This window comes from Petromyzon marinus, unplaced genomic scaffold, assembly GCF_048934315.1.
Source record: "Petromyzon marinus isolate PM22_M1 ecotype Great Lakes invasive population unplaced genomic scaffold, UKy_Petmar_22M1.pri1.0 PM_G_Scaffold_54, whole genome shotgun sequence".
NCBI lineage: Eukaryota > Metazoa > Chordata > Hyperoartia > Petromyzontiformes > Petromyzontidae > Petromyzon > Petromyzon marinus.
The window spans coordinates 379057-398501 of NW_027423007.1; the positions used below are offsets into that span (position 1 = coordinate 379057).

Consider the following 19445-nt stretch of genomic DNA (forward strand, 5'->3'; position numbering starts at 1 on the left):
TGCTCGAAGTCCTGCTGCGAGATGTAGCCATCACGGTCGTGGTCGTAGTTCTTGAAGACGGACTCCACGACCCGCTGCACGTGCTTGTTGATGGTGGTCGCGTTGGGCTTGGGCGACACGTCAGAGGCCCACTCGGCCATCACCATCGGCTTGGAGGGCGTCAGCGGTGTTGATTTTGGATTCTGCGGTTCCCTCATCAAGGAGAGCTCGTAGATCTCGTCCTTCGTGTGGTACAGGTCCAGGGACAGCAGAAGACCCGGAGAAAAATCCACGCGACCACGGGGAGAGAGACACCGCAAACTCCAAATATACAGCAACAGGCGTCAGGGTCGAGATCACACCCACGACGTGACATTAAGGAGTGAAGAAACCCGAACCCCGATGAGATGCCGTGCGGCCTAGCGCCTCCAGCGGGAAAACGGTCTTCTCTCCGGGCAGTGACGCTTGGTGAGAGTGCTTGGGGGCTCGGGTCGAGGGGATTTGTCCGAAATAAAACCTAAAAACTGTCGGCGAAAATACGCGGCGTGCATTTCTGAGGCAGGATGAAGTCCGCTGAGCCAGACATGGCTGAGATTTGTTCGAAATTAAACTTTAAAACCGGGAGAATAATCTTCACCTAACAACAAGCGAGCGCCCCGACCGACCAAACCACCATGACAACTTGCGGAGTGTGCGCTCTTAAAACACACCAGAGAACACACACGGGAGAGAAACTCTTCAGGTGCAGTGTGTGTGGGAAGGCATTTTCACAGTCATCTGCTCTTAAAAAGCACCAGAGAACACACGGGAGAGAAACCCTTCAGGTGCAGTGTGTGTGGAAAGGCATTTTCAGATTCATCTCATCTTCAAAGACACCAGAGAACACGCACGGGAGAGAAACCCTTCAAGTGCAGTGTGTGTGGGAAGACATTTTCAGATTCATTTGCTCTTAAAACACCAGAGAACACACATGGGAGAGAAACCGTTCATGTGCAGTGTGTGTGGAAAGGCATTTTCAGATTCATCTACTCTTAAAAAAACACCAGAGAACACACGGGAGAGAAACCCTTCAGGTGCAGTGTGTGTGGGAAGACATTTTCAGATTCATCTCTTAAAAAACACCAGAGAACACACGGGAGAGAAACCCTTCAAGTGCACTGTGTGTGGGAAAACATTTTCAGATTCATCTGCTCTTAAAACACACCAGAGAACACACGGGAGAGAAACCCTTCAAGTGCACTGTGTGTGGGAAGGCATTTTCAGATGCATCTGCTCTTCAAGTTTCAAGTTTCATTTATTTAGGTATAGCCCTGTGAGCCATGCGGCTCTTAAGTCGGGTGCAACCGCAACAAAAAATATGAATACAGAACATCCCAAAGCGACGACGCGCAACAGAAAACATCCTGGAATAAACCAGGAAATATTCCACACACAATAAAAACGTATTAAAACGCTGTGTGCAAAAATCACAATGTGGTGCAAGCCAACAACAACAACTCTAAGACAATTTAGATTAACCATATGTTTTTGAATCACCAAAATAAAGCTATAAAAACAATGTAACAACAGTAATCATAGGAACTGTAATTTTAAATTTAACAATAAACGATATACATAACACGACAAAAACCTGCAGCGATAGCTGGCAGCACGACACTCACAGTGTATGATGTGTGAGTGAGCAGCAGCATGAGTGTATGATGTGCGAGTCACTGTATGATGATTGAGTCCGTATTAGGTTGAGTGAGTGTATGATGTGTGAGTCAGCGAACAATGTGTTAGTCAGCACATGATGAGTGAGTCAGTGTATGATGTGCGAGTCAGTGTATGATGAGTGAGTCAGTGTATGATGTGCGAGTCAGTGTATGATGTGCGAGTCAGTGTATGATGTGTGAGTGAGTCTGCGGCAGTGTGAGTGAGGGTATGATGTGCGAGTGAGCCAGCACACGATGAGTGAACCTGTGTATGATGAGTGAATGGGTCAGTGGTTGTGCGAGTGTATGATGTGTGAGTGAGTAAGCGCACGATGAGCGAGTCAGTGCATGATGTGTGAGTGAGTCAGTGTCGGCTCCCTCTGCTCGCGCGTCGCCCCCCTCCCCCCCCGTCCGGCTCCGTCGCCCCCCTCCCCCAGCTCCGTCGGCCCTCCCTTGGCTCTGTCGCCCCCCCCCCCCGGCTCCGTCGCCCCCCCCCCCGGCTCCGTCGCCCCCCCCCCGGCTCCGTCGTCCCCCCCCCCCGGCTCCATCGTCCCCCCCGGCTCCGTCGTCCCCCCCTCCCCCGGCTCCGTCGCCCCCCCCCCGGCTCCGTCACCCCCCCCCGGCTTCGTCGCCCCCCTCCCCGGCTCCGTCGCCCCCCCCCGTCTCCGTCGCCCCCCCCCCCCGGCTCCGTCGCCCCCCCCCCCCCGGCTCTGTCGGCCCGCCCCGCCCCCGTCGGCCCCGCCCCGGCCCCCTCGGCTCCATCGGCTCCTTCTGTCGGCTCCCTCGGCCCCCTCACAAACGGCCCCGCCAGCCGCTGCTCGGAGCGCGGCCCGGGAACGCCCTGGGAGCGCACGCGCGCCTCAGGCGGCCATCTTGGATTTGTCTTCTTGGTCTTTGTCGAGCACGCAGAATGAGTCGAGGAAGGGGAAGTTGGCCGCGACTTGCTCGAAGTCCTGCTGCGAGATGTAGCCATCACGGTCGTGGTCGTAGTTCTTGAAGACGGACTCCACGACCCGCTGCACGTGCTTGTTGATTGTGGTCGCGTCGGGCTTGGGCGACACGCCGGAGGCCCACTCGGCCATCACCACCGGCTTGGAGGGCGTCAGCGGTGTTGATTTTGGATTCTGAGGTTCCCTCATCAAGGAGAGCTTGTAGATCTCATCCTCCGTGTGGTACAGGTCCAGGGACAGCAGAAGACCCGGAGAAAAATCCACGCGACCACGGGGAGAGAGACACCGCAAACTCCAAATATACAGCAACAGGCGTCAGGGTCGAGATCACACCCACGACGTGACATTAAGGAGTGAAGAAACCCGAACCCCGATGAGATGCCGTGCGGCCTAGCGCCTCCAGCGGGAAAACGGTTTTCTCTCCGGGCAGTGACGCTGGGTGAGAGCGCTTGAGGGCTCGGGTCGAGGGGATTTGTCCGAAATAAAACCTAAAAACTGCCAGCGAAAATACCCGGCGTGCATTTCTGAGGCAGGATGAAGTCCGCTGAGCCAGACATGGCTGAGATTTGTTCGAAATTAAACTTTAAAAGCGGGAGAATAATCTTCACCTAACAACAAGCGAGCGCCCCGACCGACCAAACCGCCATGACAACTTGCAGAGTGTGCACTCTTAAAACACACCAGAGAACACACACGGGAGAGAAACCCTTCAGGTGCAGGGTGTGTGGGAAGGCATTTTCACAGTCATCAAATCTTCAAGTACACCAGAGAACACTCAAGCATCAGATGATCCACAAGGAGTGCAGTCTGAAATCAGCTTGTGAAAGTGAAAGTGCCGCAATAAGCCCATCCATCATGAAACACGAACCGGAAGAAAATCCCAGCTTGGACACTTTTAAAGGTATCGAGGTGAAATGTGAAGAGGTGATGGTGAAATGTGAAGAAGTGATGGTGAAGAGGGAAGAAGTGATGGTGAAGAGCGAAGAAGTGAAGGTAAAATGTGAAGATGAAGATTCAACTCCAAAATGGGACCTTCACATCGATGGAGGCAACGTAAAGCAGGAGGAGAATTCTTACTGTGAGGCAGAGCGAGACAACTCCCAGCAGTTTGTGGAAGTGGAGGTGTGGGTGGACTTCCTCCGAGACAATACAAAGTCAAGTGGAGACCCGGTAGATGTGTAAGCTTGAGATGATTTCGCTCCAATAGATGCACCTTTGTCATAGGCCTTTAATGACAAGAACGTGAAGTTGGACACTCAGTTGCTAGGTTCATCCTGCAGAGTAAGAGCGGCCAGTCTCTGTGGACCTGTGGGTTTTGTAGATCTTTAACCAGGAGTGAGAGACAATAAGCCCCCAAGCATTCACTTTGTTATAATAATTGCATTTACACGGTGCTTGCTTTATCGCCTCGGCAACTCGGAGTTTTGTGTCATGCCTCGTCTGAAACACTCGAAGAGCATCCCCAAGTAGCAGCTGCCCCTGTGTGGCACAAGGTGGTGGCCCTGCACCGGCCTACATGTGGACAAGAGCCTGTCAGTAGGGGGCGATGATTGATGCGTCATCTCAGTTGTGTAGTTTGTAGGCAATCTTGATTCGAAGCTTTCGTGACTGCAGGAATCCACACTCGAGTTATTTCGGTAAAGTCACCACGTGGGTAGAAACATAACAGATCACGGCGTTTAGATCACAACACAAGCAATCGTCATCAGGTGGGACAACCACAGCAAGAGAAACTGCTGAAGTAGTAGGCGCCTACTCCAGCAGTTTCTTCTTCTTGCTGCTGTGCTTGTCCCACCTGATGACGATTGCTTGTGTTGCCATCGAAGTGCCGTGATCTATTATTTGTAGCGTAATGTTTTAAATTTGCTACATTTTGACCCAGACGCCAGCATGCAACGGCCTACTCGTTTTGAATGACGCAACAATAGTACGTTGTACATACACTGTTAAGCAGACGGTGCGTATTTGTAAAATAACTTCTTGTTAATACGATGTAACGTGATGCAGTCAATTTCGCTGCAGTAATTCTATGTTGTTAATATGCCCGTCAATGATTTAGAATGAATGCTTGTCTGATTGTGCGCGTGCATGTAACATTTTGTCTGAGGGTCAAACATTGAATAAGTGATGTTAGGACAAAGTGTGTGTGTGTGTGTTTGGAAGTAACCTGTATAGAGAACTCGGGTGAGACCCGTTGTTCTTGTGATACAGGTCAAAGTGTACTTTTGTGTTTCACGAAGCGTCTGCCTCTGGAGCAACTCATTGTCTTTGAAATAGGGAGCACGCTCGGATCATTCATCAGTTACAAGGCATACCACTTGAAAGTTACACGTTTATGAGGAGGTACATTCTCTACAACACGAATTGTAGTTTTGTCTTATGTGTTGACGTAGATTTTGTCTAACTGGGACTAGAAATGCTCCTTGCTGATTCACGTCTGGATGTTAGTTACCTATCGGTTGAAGCAAACCCCACTGCTGTTGTTGAGACGCTGTGCACCAATAAGGGTCCAACACATTGACGGCCTTCAGGCCAGGAAAGTCACAACATTTGCACACGAAGGACGCATTCACGCAAGTACCCCATGCTCCGTTTTGAAGTTTTAAAATGAAACATCTTTGAATTGTGTTGTGTTTTGAATTAGATGATTTTATTTCTTCATTAAAATCTTGTATCAATTTACATCTGGAAGACTTCATTGAAAAGGACATTTTTTGTGAATTTTCTCTCAACGTTAAGTAGATGGCCTTGCCGGGGGTTCGGTTCGATGCGGACTTTCACCTGTTTGGGATTGCGGGATCGAGATAAGGCGACACGGAGCTGCTGGCCGTGCGAGAAGACCGCCGTCTGCAGATCGATTCCAACTTAATCGAACGTCTGTCCCTGCGCCTCCGTCGTCCATGCAGGGGGTGCGTAGGTTTTCAGCGCCCCCTGCATGAAAACAACGGAAAGTGCAGCGCTCATCACAGATAGATAAAGTTGTGCTCTTATATTTAAAATGTTATTTTATAAAGTGATGTTGAAATCGAAAAGTGTTTGGCCAGTTCATGATTGCAATCAGATTGATTCATTTATTATGAACCACATATTTGAGCTTTTGTGGTCCTGTTGAGCTAAAGTTGGAAAAAGTCCGTGACTGTAACTTCGCTCAATATTGTAAACGTGTTTCTATTATTTAGTTATTGTTTAATACAAACTACTTCAGATACTGGGTTTCAAGATGTACTTGAATGGCACGTTCGTTGTTCCGGTGTTTAATGGCTTGGACGTCATGGCAAATGGTGTATGACGTCACAAAGCAGTCCTTAAAAGGGCCTCAATGCACGTTGGTGTGTGACGTCTCAAAGCAGTCCTTACAAGGGCCTCAATGCACGTTGGTGTATGACGTCACAAAGCAGTCCTTATAAGGGCCTCAATGCACGTTGGTGTATGACGTCACAAAGCAGTCCTTACAAGGGCCTCAATGCACGTTGGTGTATGATGTCGCAAAGCAGTCCTCATAAGGGCCTCAATGCACGTTAGTGTATGACGTCACAAAGCAGTCCTTATAAGGGCCTCAATGCACGTTGGTGTAGGACGTCACAAAGCAGTCCTTACAAGGGCCTCAATGCACGTTGGTGTATGATGTCACAAAGCAGTCCTTATAAGGGCCTCAATGCACGTTGGTGTATGACGTCACAAAGCAGTCACGAGGCCGTCCCACAGCGCGACAAACGTGGTTTCCTCCTCCACCCCCCCTCCCCACCGAAATCTTTGGCCTTTCCGCGGTGAGAGCGTGGAGCGGTTTTGCAATTTTTGCAAAATTTGGGCACAAAGCGGCGGTAATACGACAAAGCTGCAAACGTCACCCACCGACGTGGGGGTTGGCCATGTTGCGCACGCACGCAGTTTTGTTGGGGTCCGTGGCTATCCCGGACTCGCTGACGATGTGCCCCAAGTAGCGAGATGACACTCCTGTGCTTTAAACGTAAGATTGGCCGCCAGAACGTTTAACAAACACCGATCGCGACCGCTGCAGCTGCTCCTGGAACATGCATCCGAAGACGATCACGTGGTCCAAATAAATAAGGCACGAGTCCCATTGGAGGCCTGCTAGGACCAGCTGCGTGAGTCGCTGGAACGTGACCGGAGCCGAGTGGAGTCCCATCGGGAGACAATTAAACTGGAACAGAGCCCGAGGTGTTCAGAACGCAGGATTTGGTTTAGAGCTCTCATCAAGAGGCAACTGCCAACACCCCGACGACAAGTCAAGTGTGGTAGAAAACCCACACGACCGACAGGGCATCCAAAGAATCGTCCATCCGTGGGAGCGGGTGTGCATCTGCCACGGAGACCCTGTTCAATTTGTGGAAATCCACGCGAAGCCGCAGACTCCCATCGTGTTTCTTAACGGGAACAACGAGAGCTCCCCTCGTCGACCGCAGTGGCGAACGTGGTCCTCCTCCTGACGACTGAGCCCGTGTGAATTCTGGCGTACGGAAGCGGCGTTGCCCGTGTCAATGCGGTGCTGCCATCAGGGACGTGCGGCCAAAGTGTCATATTTACCCTGACTGAAAATGTTTTGAAAATTCGCCCTGCCGCTCGCCGGATAAAATCGGAATTCTTGCAGTGCAGCGCGTCCATCCATGATTCGCCCGGCTCGCTCCTCCGCTTCACCGTGGCCACGAGACATCTGTGGTCGCCTTGCCGGCCTCCCCACGACACGCGGCCACTGCGTGGGCCAGAACGGTGCCCGCCTGGACGACCGCAGCACCCAAGCCGACGTTGAACACTCTGAACGGCTACGTATGCATAGTCACACCGTTAGTGTCAGTAGCATAACTCTCAACCACTTATCAGTGCCCTACCTTATCACAGACCAACTCAGACCTTACTGATCACCCCGTGGCCCTTATAAATCTCAACGTTCATCCTATACATTATACTACACTATACACTACACAGCTGTCAACCCCTTATCGGCGCTCTGCCTTATTACAGACCAATTCAGACCTTGTCGATCACCCCGTGCCCCTTATAAATCTCAACGTTCATCCTATACATTATACTACACTATACACTACACAGCTGTCAACCCCTTATCAGTGCCCTACCTTATTACAGACCAATTCAGACCTTACTGATCACCCTGTGCCCCTTATAAATCTCAACGTTCATCCTATACATTATACTACACTATACACTACACAGCTGTCAACCCCTTATCAGTGCCCTTCCTTATTACAGACCAATTCAGACCTTACTGATCACCCCGTGCCCCTTATAAATCTCAACGTTAATCCTACAAAGTCCCATCACAAGGAAGAAACACAAACAAATCGACACGGATTTGTATTGTTGTTTGCCCGTATTGAAACGGCTGTACGCCCGTACGGGCCTGAGAACTCACTTTGCCTGCGCAAAGACCACGACGGGGTAAAAGCGTGATGGGCTTCTACAGCTCCGCAATAGTCGAGTGTGAATAGTCGCCTAATAGTCGTTATTGGCTATCAGAGGTTCTCCCCAACAACCAATCAAACAACGTGTGGGCGGTCATCTTGGGTAGGGGGGTGTGTGGTGGCTTCTCCCTTACCAAGATGGCAACCCCCCTCCCACCACGAGTCACGTGGTGTTGACATTTTGTGGGTGTTTTTTAATTGGTCAGCTCCATTGTACGTGATATTGAACTTTATTTCATAGCCCGGATTAAGGCCCATGGTAAATAGCATAGACTAGATAAGGCGCTGCTGCGTTTCGGACTATACCAAACATAGCCCGGAAGAGGGGGAGGGGGATGAAAAGCATCAACTTAAGACGCGCTGAATAAATGTAGCGAATTTGTTTGATGTTTAATTATTTCATCCATAGCGACAAGAAGCAAGAGGGGCTCGCTGGCGTTAGTGAAAGGTGGCGTTTGCTGTGTACCCCGCTAAATTAAAACAATTTAAGTTCGCCGGTGGCATTCACCCCTTCCTCGCCCGCTGCTCGCGTTGGTTTCGCCCACACGACCCTCTCCCTCCACCACCAAAGTGTCGCGTTTTGGCGGGAGAAGGCGGCTGTGTGTTCTGAGGAGACTAACAACCACCACCATCACATCTATAATCATAAGTATAACTACTATAATAACAACATCTACAATCATAACTATAACACTAATAATAACATCAACAACTTACAACAGCAATAATATAAACAATTACAATAGTAATAAAAACATGAACTGCTATAATAACTAAAACTGTAATAACTACTACGACTATAATAAAACAAAAACGTGAACGAGAGCGGGCGACACAACAAGGAGGGCGGTGAGTGAGAGAGTGGAGCCGACCTCTCGCCCTCACAGCCTGAGGCCCACAAAGACGCGCGGGCTCTGTCAGCCTCACGCAGCCCGTCAGGGAGACTACACGGGGAGACATTTGTGTTGTGTCTCTGTGTGTGGTGTGTGTGTCTGTGTGTCTCTGTGTGTTGTCTCTGTGTGTGTGTCTGTGTGTGTGTCTGTGTGTGTGTCTCTGTGTGTGTCTCTGTGTGTGTCTGTGTCTGTGTGTGTGTGTCTCTGTGTGTCTGTGTGTGTCTATGTGTGTGTGTCTCTGTGTGTGTGTCTCTGTGTGTGTCTCTGTGTGTGTGTGTGTCTCTGTGTGTGTGTGTGTCTCTGTGTGTGTGTGTGTCTCTGTGTGTGTGTCTCTGTCAGCCTCACGCAGCCCGTCAGGGAGACTACACGGGGAGACATTTGTGTTGTGTCTGTGTGTGTCTCTGTGTGTGTCTCTGTGTGTGTGGTGTGTGTGTCTGTGTGTCTCTGTGTGTGTGTCTGTAAGCCTCACGCAGCCCGTCAGGGAGACTACACGGGGAGACATTTGTGTTGTCTCTGTGTGTGTGTCTCTGTGTGTGTGTGTCTCTGTGTGTGTGTCTGTAAGCCTCGCGCAGCCCGTCAGGGAGACTACACGGGGAGACTCCAAAAGCACGAAGAACAACCCAGAGCCCAGGCCTACTGATGGTATCATAGGCCTTGACCAGGTCAATAAAGCAGAGATGTAGGTCTTGTTGGAATTCTCTACACCTCTGCTGTAGCAGACGGACAGAAAATATGGCATCTGTGCAGGACCGCCCTTTCCTGAAACCGCATTGGGGCTCCGCAAGCCTCTCCTCAGCGTGCCTGGCAAGGTGATGTTGAATAATCCTTGCCAGGACCTTTCCCGGAACACTGAGGAGTGAGATGCCCCTGTAGTTGTTACAGTCTGTGCGGTCCCCCTTCTTAAAGAGGGGGACCACCAGGGCATCCTTCCAATCCTGCGGAACTCGTCCAGTGGTCCAGACTGTTGTTATGATGTCATATAGGGCAGTCTGTGCACAAATGCCACCCTCCCTCAGCATTTCGCTTGGGAGATCATCTCTACCCGGTGCCTTTACTGGTCTCAAGACTCCGGATCGCCTTCTGTACTTCCTCAACAGATGGCACCTCAGCCAGCCACTCACAGGGGGTGACTTCCAATATTTGAGGCACTGCAGCCTCACCAGGGTCATCCCCACTTTGTGCCACGATGTTTTCTTGGCTGAGGGATTTCCCCTCCCCCAGGACCTCACAGAAATGCTCAGCAAATCTGCAAACCTGTTCCTGGGGGTCGGAAATTGGATCACCGTTTTTTCCCCTAATGATGGTAATAGGTGTGGCGCTGCAGGTTACTTTTTTGATGGAGTTAAATAGAGATGTGATCACGGGCCACGGAGGCAGACTCCATCTCCTCAGCAACCCGCGACCACCACCCATCCTTGCAGCGCCTCACGGCTCTCTGAACCTCCGAGCGAAGGCTGCGGTAAGCCTCCTCATTCTCTGACGTAGGATTTTGTAGCCGATGACAGTGGGCCTGTCGCTTTGCTCAACCATCCTGAACACCTCCTCTGTCAGCCAGGGTCTCTGGGGAGGTCTGGACCGCGTACCCAAAGCAGCCATTGCAGCTGCATGAGTCACAGTCCTTAACCTCGCCCATTTACCCTCGACATCAGGAGGAGTGGGGGACAATGCCAACCCCAGCCGCAAGCGATGATGAAATTCTCGCTTGCAACTTTCATCAGATAACTGAGACCAGGCCACTTTAGGTTGGAATGGGGTCCTGGGTGTACACCCACCACCGGAGTGGAAGAATGGCAGGCGCATCTTACAGATGACTAGTCGATGGTCAAAGGGCAGATCAGCTCCACGGGAGGTCCTGGTGTCATAGACATGGGCTCGCATCCGCTGGTCTGTCACTATGTAGTCCTGCTTGGACCCGGCATGCATCCATGATATTGTGTGGATGCGCCGATGCCGGAAGAGCGTGTTGGTAATTAAAAGCCCATGGGCTGCACACAAATCTAGCAGCCTCCTACCGTTGTTATTGAGCTGATCTGGCCCATGCCTTCCAATCACTCCAGACCAGGTGCCAGCATCATGACCAACTCGGGCATTGAAGTCACCCAACAAGATGACTCTATCCCGAGGGGCCACTTTAGCCAGCACCTGTGACAGGTCATAGAAGGCATCTGACTCATCTGCTTTGCCTGCATGCCTCCATGAATGTTCGTCTTCGGTAGGGGCATAAGTAACCATGACCACCACTCCTCGCCTCCGGTTGATGGGAAGGCGAGCCCAAAAGTAGCCTGGGGCTTACCGCTTCCCACACCTCACCGCCATGCTCCCACGCCCCCTTCATTCTTTTGTTCAAAAGAAGAGCGACACCCTGATGTTTGGCAGTCTGCTGCCCTGAGGAGAGGACTGTCCACCCCTTATGGTGGCAGGAGCCAGAACTGGTCCACCAGACCTCCTGAATGCCACAGAGATCCAGGTGGTACCGGTCCAGCTCCCGACAGAGGAGTGGCAGCCCCTCCTCCGCAGTGAGTGTTCGATCATTCCACGTGGCCACACGAAGTGACTTTTTGTTGTTTCTGGAGGTGTCCCGAGGGTAGAGATTCAATCTCCTGGCTCCGCCAATTGGGGTTTGGCCAGGAGACGTCATAGACGCCTGTCCCCCCAGGGCCTCCGGCACAAGCTTATTAGTCACATATTTCAGTCGTGGTTTAGTGGTACATTTTTGAAGGTGGAGGGGTTACCAGCCCCTCGCACCCATCCAGAGCCCCCATTTAACCCCTGTGGTGGTCACAGACGCCATGAGGGGAGGAGCCAATCGGAATTGGCCCTCCCCCCACAGCACTGTCCACGACAGAGTTGCCCGTCCGGCACCGCGAGGAGGTAGGGGGTTGTTTTGCCGGACTAAACAGACACACACAGACACAAACAGACAGATTAACACACTCACTGATGCTGCTGGTATAGCTGGGTCTGCTGTGACTCTGTACACACACATACACAGAGACACACACAGACACAAACAGGCAGATTAACACACTCACTGATGCTGCTGGTATAGCTGGGTCTGCTGTGACTCTGTACACACACATACACAGAGACACACAGACACAAACAGGCAGATTAACACACTCACTGATGCTGCTGGTATAGCTGGGTCTGCTGTGACTCTGTACACACACACAGAGACACACACAGACACAAACAGGCAGATTAACACACTCACTGATGCTGCTGGTATAGCTGGGTCTGCTGTGACTCTGTACACACACACATACACAGAGACACACACAAACACAAAGAGACAGATTAACACACTCACTGATGCTGCTGGTATAGCTGGGTCTGCTGTGACTCTGTATACACACACATACACAGAGACACAGACAGACACAAACAGATAGATTAACACACTCACTGATGCTGCTGGTATAGCTGGGTCTGCTGTGACTCTGTACACACACACATACACAGAGACACACACAGACACAAACAGGCAGATTAATACACTCACTGATGCTGCTGGTATAGCTGGGTCTGCTGTGACTCTGTACACACACACATACACAGAGACACACACAGACACAAACAGGCAGATTAACACACTCACTGATGCTGCTGGTATAGCTGGGTCTGCTGTGACTCTGTACACACACACATACACAGAGACACACAGACACAAACAGGCAGATTAACACACTCACTGATGCTGCTGGTATAGCTGGGTCTGCTGTGACTCTGTACACACACACATACACAGAGACACACACAGACACAAAGAGACAGATTAACACACTCACTGATGCTGCTGGTATAGCTGGGTCTGCTCTGACTGTACACACACACAGAGACACACACAGACAAACAGACAGATTAACACACTCACTGATGCTGCTGGTATAGCTGGGTCTGCTGTGACTGTACACACACACAGAGACACACACAGACACAAACAGACAGATTAACACACTCACTGATGCTGCTGGTATAGCTGGGTCTGCTGTGACTGTACGCACACACAGAGACACACACAGACAAACAGACAGATTAACACACTCACTGATGCTGCTGGTATAGCTGGGTCTGCTGTGACTGTACACACACACAGAGACACACACAGACACAAACAGACAGATTAACACACTCACTGATGCTGCTGGTATAGCTGGGTCTGCTGTGACTCTGTACACACACACATACACAGAGACACACACAGACACAAACAGACAGATTAACACACTCACTGATGCTGCTGGTATAGCTGGGTCTGCTGTGACTCTGTACACACACACATACACAGAGACACACACAGACACAAACAGGCAGATTAACACACTCACTGATGCTGCTGGTATAGCTGGGTCTGCCGTGACTCTGTACACACACACACATACACAGAGACACACACAGACACAAACAGGCAGATTAACACACTCACTGATGCTGCTGGTATAGCTGGGTCTGCTGTGACTCTGTATACACACACATACACAGAGACACAGACAGACACAAACAGATAGATTAACACACTCACTGATGCTGCTGGTATAGCTGGGTCTGCTGTGACTCTGTACACACACACATACACAGAGACACACACAGACACAAACAGGCAGATTAATACACTCACTGATGCTGCTGGTATAGCTGGGTCTGCTGTGACTCTGTACACACACACATACACAGAGACACACACAGACACAAACAGGCAGATTAACACACTCACTGATGCTGCTGGTATAGCTGGGTCTGCTGTGACTCTGTACACACACACATACACAGAGACACACAGACACAAACAGGCAGATTAACACACTCACTGATGCTGCTGGTATAGCTGGGTCTGCTGTGACTCTGTACACACACACATACACAGAGACACACACAGACACAAAGAGACAGATTAACACACTCACTGATGCTGCTGGTATAGCTGGGTCTGCTGTGACTGTACACACACACATACACAGAGACACACACAGACACAAAGAGACAGATTAACACACTCACTGATGCTGCTGGTATAGCTGGGTCTGCTGTGACTCTGTACACACACACATACACAGAGACACACACAGACACAAAGAGACAGATTAACACACTCACTGATGCTGCTGGTATAGCTGGGTCTGCTGTGACTCTGTACACACACACATACACAGAGACACACACAGACACAAAGAGACAGATTAACACACTCACTGATGCTGCTGGTATAGCTGGGTCTGCTGTGACTCTGTACACACACACATACACAGAGACACACACAGACACAAACAGGCAGATTAACACACTCACTGATGCTGCTGGTATAGCTGGGTCTGCTGTGACTCTGTACACACACACACATACACAGAGACACACACAGACACAAACAGACAGATTAACACACTCACTGATGCTGCTGGTATAGCTGGGTCTGCTGTGACTCTGTACACACACACATACACAGAGACACACACAGACACAAACAGGCAGATTAACACACTCACTGATGCTGCTGGTATAGCTGGGTCTGCTTTGACTCTGTACACACACACACATACACAGAGACACACACAGACACAAACAGACAGATTAACACACTCACTGATGCTGCTGGTATAGCTGGGTCTGCTGTGACTCTGTACACACACACATACACAGAGACACACACAGACACAAAGAGACAGATTAACACACTCACTGATGCTGCTGGTATAGCTGGGTCTGCTGTGACTCTGAAACTCGCTGAGCTGACGCTTGCCGTCGCAAGCCAATCGCCGCATCGATTCCTCGACATCTAAAGTCGGCGCGATTTCTCTTCCCGTCGAATCCTGCCTGCTTGATGAGAAATCGACCAATCGCCGAAGAGATTCTACGCCCAGCAACGGGGCGATTTTCGACTGTCGCTGAATCGACCGTCGCGATTCCATTAGGCGACTCCGACCCCCGTCGACTCCGTCTCGCGTTCCCGACGGCGGCCATGGAGGCAGCGCGGAGTGGCGGAGTGGCGAGGCGCTGCGATGATGACAACAACAACGATGACGACAACAACGATGACGACAACAACAACGATGATGACGATGACAACAACGATGACGACGAGCTCACCGTCCAGACCGCAAATTTAATCTCCGGCTACGCCGCTCACCTGGCACAGACGGAGCAGCAACAACAACAGCAACAACAACAACCGCAGCAGCAGCAACTTTGTGCCGCTTCACAGCTCCTGGAGAGCGTCGGGGATTCTCTCCTGGAGCAGCACCGCGCCGCCTTCTCGGCCATGGTGAGCCGCCTGGTGGTGGTGGCGGAGGAGGCCGAGGATCTGCGTGGCTCGGCGCTCGCCGTGGCCCGGGAGATGTTCTCCGACGGGCACGTGAGCTGGGGCCGCGTGGTGGCGCTGGCGGTGTTCTGCGCGCTGCTCCTCAAGAGGCTCAAGGAAGCCGCCGGCGGCGGGGAGCGGAGGGCGGGGAGAGACGCCGAGGCGAGGGCCTCCATGGCCCACGAGGTGGCCGCTTTCCTGGTGGCCTCGCGGAGTAGCAGGAGGGCCTGGTTCGTGCGCCAGGGAGGCTGGGTGAGACACGCGCTGTGGACACGTGACACCACCTGCTGTGGACACGTGACACCACCTGCTGTGGACACGTGCCACCTGCTGCTGGTGGTGGTGGTGGTCATTGATTAGTGGTGGTGGTGGTGAGTGGAGATGTGTGACCTGGTGGTTGTCATTGATTAGTGGTGGTGGTGAGTGGAGATGTGTGATGTGGTTGTGATTGATTAGTGGTGGTGATGGTGGTGGTGAGTGGAGATTTGTGATGTGGTTGTCACTGATTAGTGGTGGTGGTGGTGAATGGAGATGTGTGACGTGGTTGTCATTGATTAGTGGTGGTGGTGAGTGGAGATGTGTGACCTGGTGGTTGTTATTGATTAGTGGTGGTGGTGAGTGGAGATGTGTGACGTGGTTGTCATTGATTAGTGGTGGTGAGTGGAGATGTGTGACATGGTTGTGATTGATTAGTGGTGGTGGTGGTGAGTGGAGATGTGCGACCTGGTTGTGATTGATTATTGGTGGTGAGTGGAGATGTGCGACCTGGTTGTGATTGATTCGTGGTGGTGAGTGGAGATGGTGGGAACTGTGATTTTGGTGGTGATTATGACGTTGGTGATGGGTTCAGACGGCATGAGGATTATTGAGAATTGGGGGTGGGGGTTGTTGTTTTTTGTTACCAGGCGAGACTGAAGAGAAATTGAATTAGTTTTTTTATTTGAGTTTTGCCAAGTTGCTGCGACATGTCGTCAGCTTAGACAGCTTGGGGCTTCTGTGTAGAGTAGTGAGCGACTGGCAGTGGAGCGGCTTGTGTGTTTGTTAAATCGTGAGAGACGCCTAATCCCCTCTCTCGGACGGCAGAAATCGCCCTGTCGTTCATACCATCTGTATGTGTTTCTCGCCATTGCCTGTGGGGTTTTCAGCGGGTCCATGTTTTAGGAGAAGCATTTGTTTAAAGCGGTCAAATGTGTAAAAAAAACCCCAATTCGTCAATCCAAGACCTGCATATTAAGTTTGTGAAAACGCCGTTGCAGAGCAAATGTCCCGCTCTCCTCTTTTCGAACTCGGCAGCTGGGCCCCATCTGCCTCTCGAGCGCCCAGTTGCACCGCCTGTACAATCGCCAGCCGTGCCACTGCCGTTTTCGGGACCGACACCGCGCGCGCGTGCGCACGCACGACCGTACTGACGGCGGATTGCGCTCGTGTTCCCCCGGACGCAGGACGGGTTCGTGCGGGAGTATGAGCGGGAGACGCCCGGCAGCACGCTCAGAAACACGCTGGTGGCCGTCACGGGGTTCGGGGCCATGGCGGGTCTGGCCGCGTTGGGCGTTCGCAAGATCCTCGGCGGTTTCCGCTGAACCTTCCAAGCGGGACGAGGCCCCGATCGTGTCCGGCTCTCGCGCACGGCGTGCCCCACGGCGTCGTCGCCTCCGGCCGAGCTAAACGGAGCACCGCTACCGCGACCGCGGGAAAAACATCGAGACTCTGAACAGACGCGGCACGCCCCCCCCCACCCCTGCAAAGTTAAATTGTGGTGCTCAACGCTTCCGTGGCGGTAGAATTTTTGCAAAGATGCAGCTGCAAATGCGCTTTTTTTTTCACGTGCCCATCTTCGCTGTTCGTTAGTTTCCATTTCGTTAAACCTGCCGCATGGGAGCGATTGCCGCTGGGGTGCGTGGTGCCAAATCGTTGATTGCATTCCGTGGGGCCTGTCAATGCTTTGTTAATATTTTGAACCTCTGTGCGAGCGAGGTTTTTGCGTCTTCCCAGCGAGAAAAACCCGACGGCCGAATGGAAATTGACGCACGTTGCTCTTGTTGGACAGCAATTATTTTACTTTAATAGAGTCGTTAAATTCACGTTAGTCTGGCTCGATGAGGCAGCATTGTAAGTGTTGGTAAAATTGAGCATTTCGGAAGCACTTATAATTTGTATTATTATTTTATTTAAATACAATTTCAGGACAAGGTGAAAGATTAGAAACGTGTTAACGCGTGCGTTATATAGTTGCTACCTCGAACACGGCTAGGAATTGAATGACGCTTGCCATCACGGCAGCGTTTTGGCCATAAACAGAGCAATCTGTTCTCGTTGTTTTGGTCTTCACGCAACTCGAGCAAGCGGGAGTTGAATTTGGCAGCGGGCAGCAACAGCCGCTGCAGCGCCTTGTGTGAAATTTGCAGGGTAGCAAAGCCTCAACTTGCAACACAAAAGGTTTAACTTTTTTTCTGCTCGTATGATGTAATATCAGGATTGTGTGGTTACACCGATAGTACCCTATTATTAGTGCGGGCCTAGAAGGTACACCGAGGAGACGGCTCCCAACCCATCAGGATCCTCCTCCCTGTGCGTGGCCAGGTGAACACGATAGGCAGCTTGGATGGGCCCTATGGTGCGCGGCAGTCTAAGTTTAAAGCCGCGTTTAGAAACGACAAGTCTGGTATCTGGTGTCTGGTTAATCGGCAGTGGGCTACCCCATAAAGTCGCCTTGCAACGTGTGTGCCACTACAAACCAAACTTTGGAGTTGTGAGGTGGCCGGGCCGGTGGGGGGGGGTTTGTGGATTCCTGTCAGGAGTTTTTCTCAACTTAGATTATTGAAAACAGAGAACCCACCACCCCCCCTCCCCCCTGTTTAAAATGGAACTCTGGGTAACCTTTACCCATTGCCCTGTCCTGGATTATATTTGAGTGTACCCTTACCATGCAATAATTACTTGGTTCAGGATAGATCTTTGATATTTTCCTAAGGTAAATCAATGGTGGCAGTTCTACTTGGGTGACACAGCGGGACACAGGCGCCATCGTGGCAACGCACCGCCGTCACCGGCGTGCAGCCCAAGGCGGTCGCTGCAGTTTGCCGGCGGCGGCACAGCTCTTGAGAGTTCTGCGGTGAGGAAAAAAAAACAACGCGGCCACGGCTTGTTCAGCCCTGGGCACGGCTCAGTTCCTGCGAGTGGGAAACAAGAGGCATTCGAGTGACACTGTGCTTGTGCATGTGTAGTGATGCTACCATCACTACGCATGACGCTACCATCACTACGCACGACGCTACCATCACTACGCACGATGCTAGCATCACTACGCACGACGCTACCATCACTACGCACGACGCTACCATCACTACGCACGACGCTACCATCACTACGCACAATGCTACCATCACTACGCACGACGCTACCATCACTACACACGACGCTACCATCACTACACACGATGCTACCATCACTGTGCATGACGCTACCATCACTACGCACGACGCTACCATCACTACGCACGATGCTACCATCACTACGCACGACGCTACCATCAATACGCATGATGCTACCATCACTGCGCATGATGCTTCCATCATTACGCACGATGCTACCATCACTACGCACGATGCTACCATCACTACGCACGATGCTACCATCACCATGCATGATGCTCGACAATCTTCAGACCTTATTGGTGCTTTCAGTTCCCGCGCCGTCTCTCTCAATACAACAATTAAAGAGTGTCTTGTTTATTTGCCCGACACGTGTTTTATGTTTTACTCTGCCAGGGCTGATTCGATCGTAGCTGAAGTGGAATTGAGGCCAGGAAAGGCGTTCAGTTTACGTGTGCGTTTTTTTTAGATTGTGTGTCTTGTTTATCGTAATCGCCGGCCACGGTCAATCCACTGCTGGATGAAGGCCTCCCCAACCCATCGCCACCTTACGGCCCTGCGATGGTAACAATCCATCCGGAAGTCGATTTCGTCGCTCCATCTCATCCCGGGGGGGGGGGGCGTGTCCCTCTTTTGGCTGCTGCCACACTTAATAGGCTCGGCAACGCACAACATCGCCTTCAGCGTACCTAGTTGTTTGCTGTTCAGTCCGCTGCTGAATGAGGACATCCCCGTGCTACTCACCGCTCACTTACCACTCACTCACAATTCACTCACCACTACTCTTTGGTTCTATTCGGTAAAGTCACGTAGGTAAAAAATAAAACA

General features: G+C 51.4%; 1 protein-coding gene across 1 annotated transcript; it reads left to right on the forward strand.

Annotated features, from left to right (window-relative positions):
* Positions 1–14843: 14843 nt before the first annotated feature.
* Positions 14844–18986, forward strand: LOC142917870 (induced myeloid leukemia cell differentiation protein Mcl-1 homolog). Its single transcript, XM_076062202.1, has 2 exons — positions 14844–15498; positions 16689–18986. Exons 1-2 carry the CDS (start codon positions 14908–14910, stop codon positions 16824–16826), a joined length of 729 nt encoding a protein of 242 aa, XP_075918317.1. The 5' UTR covers positions 14844–14907; the 3' UTR covers positions 16827–18986.
* Positions 18987–19445: the final 459 nt, after the last annotated feature.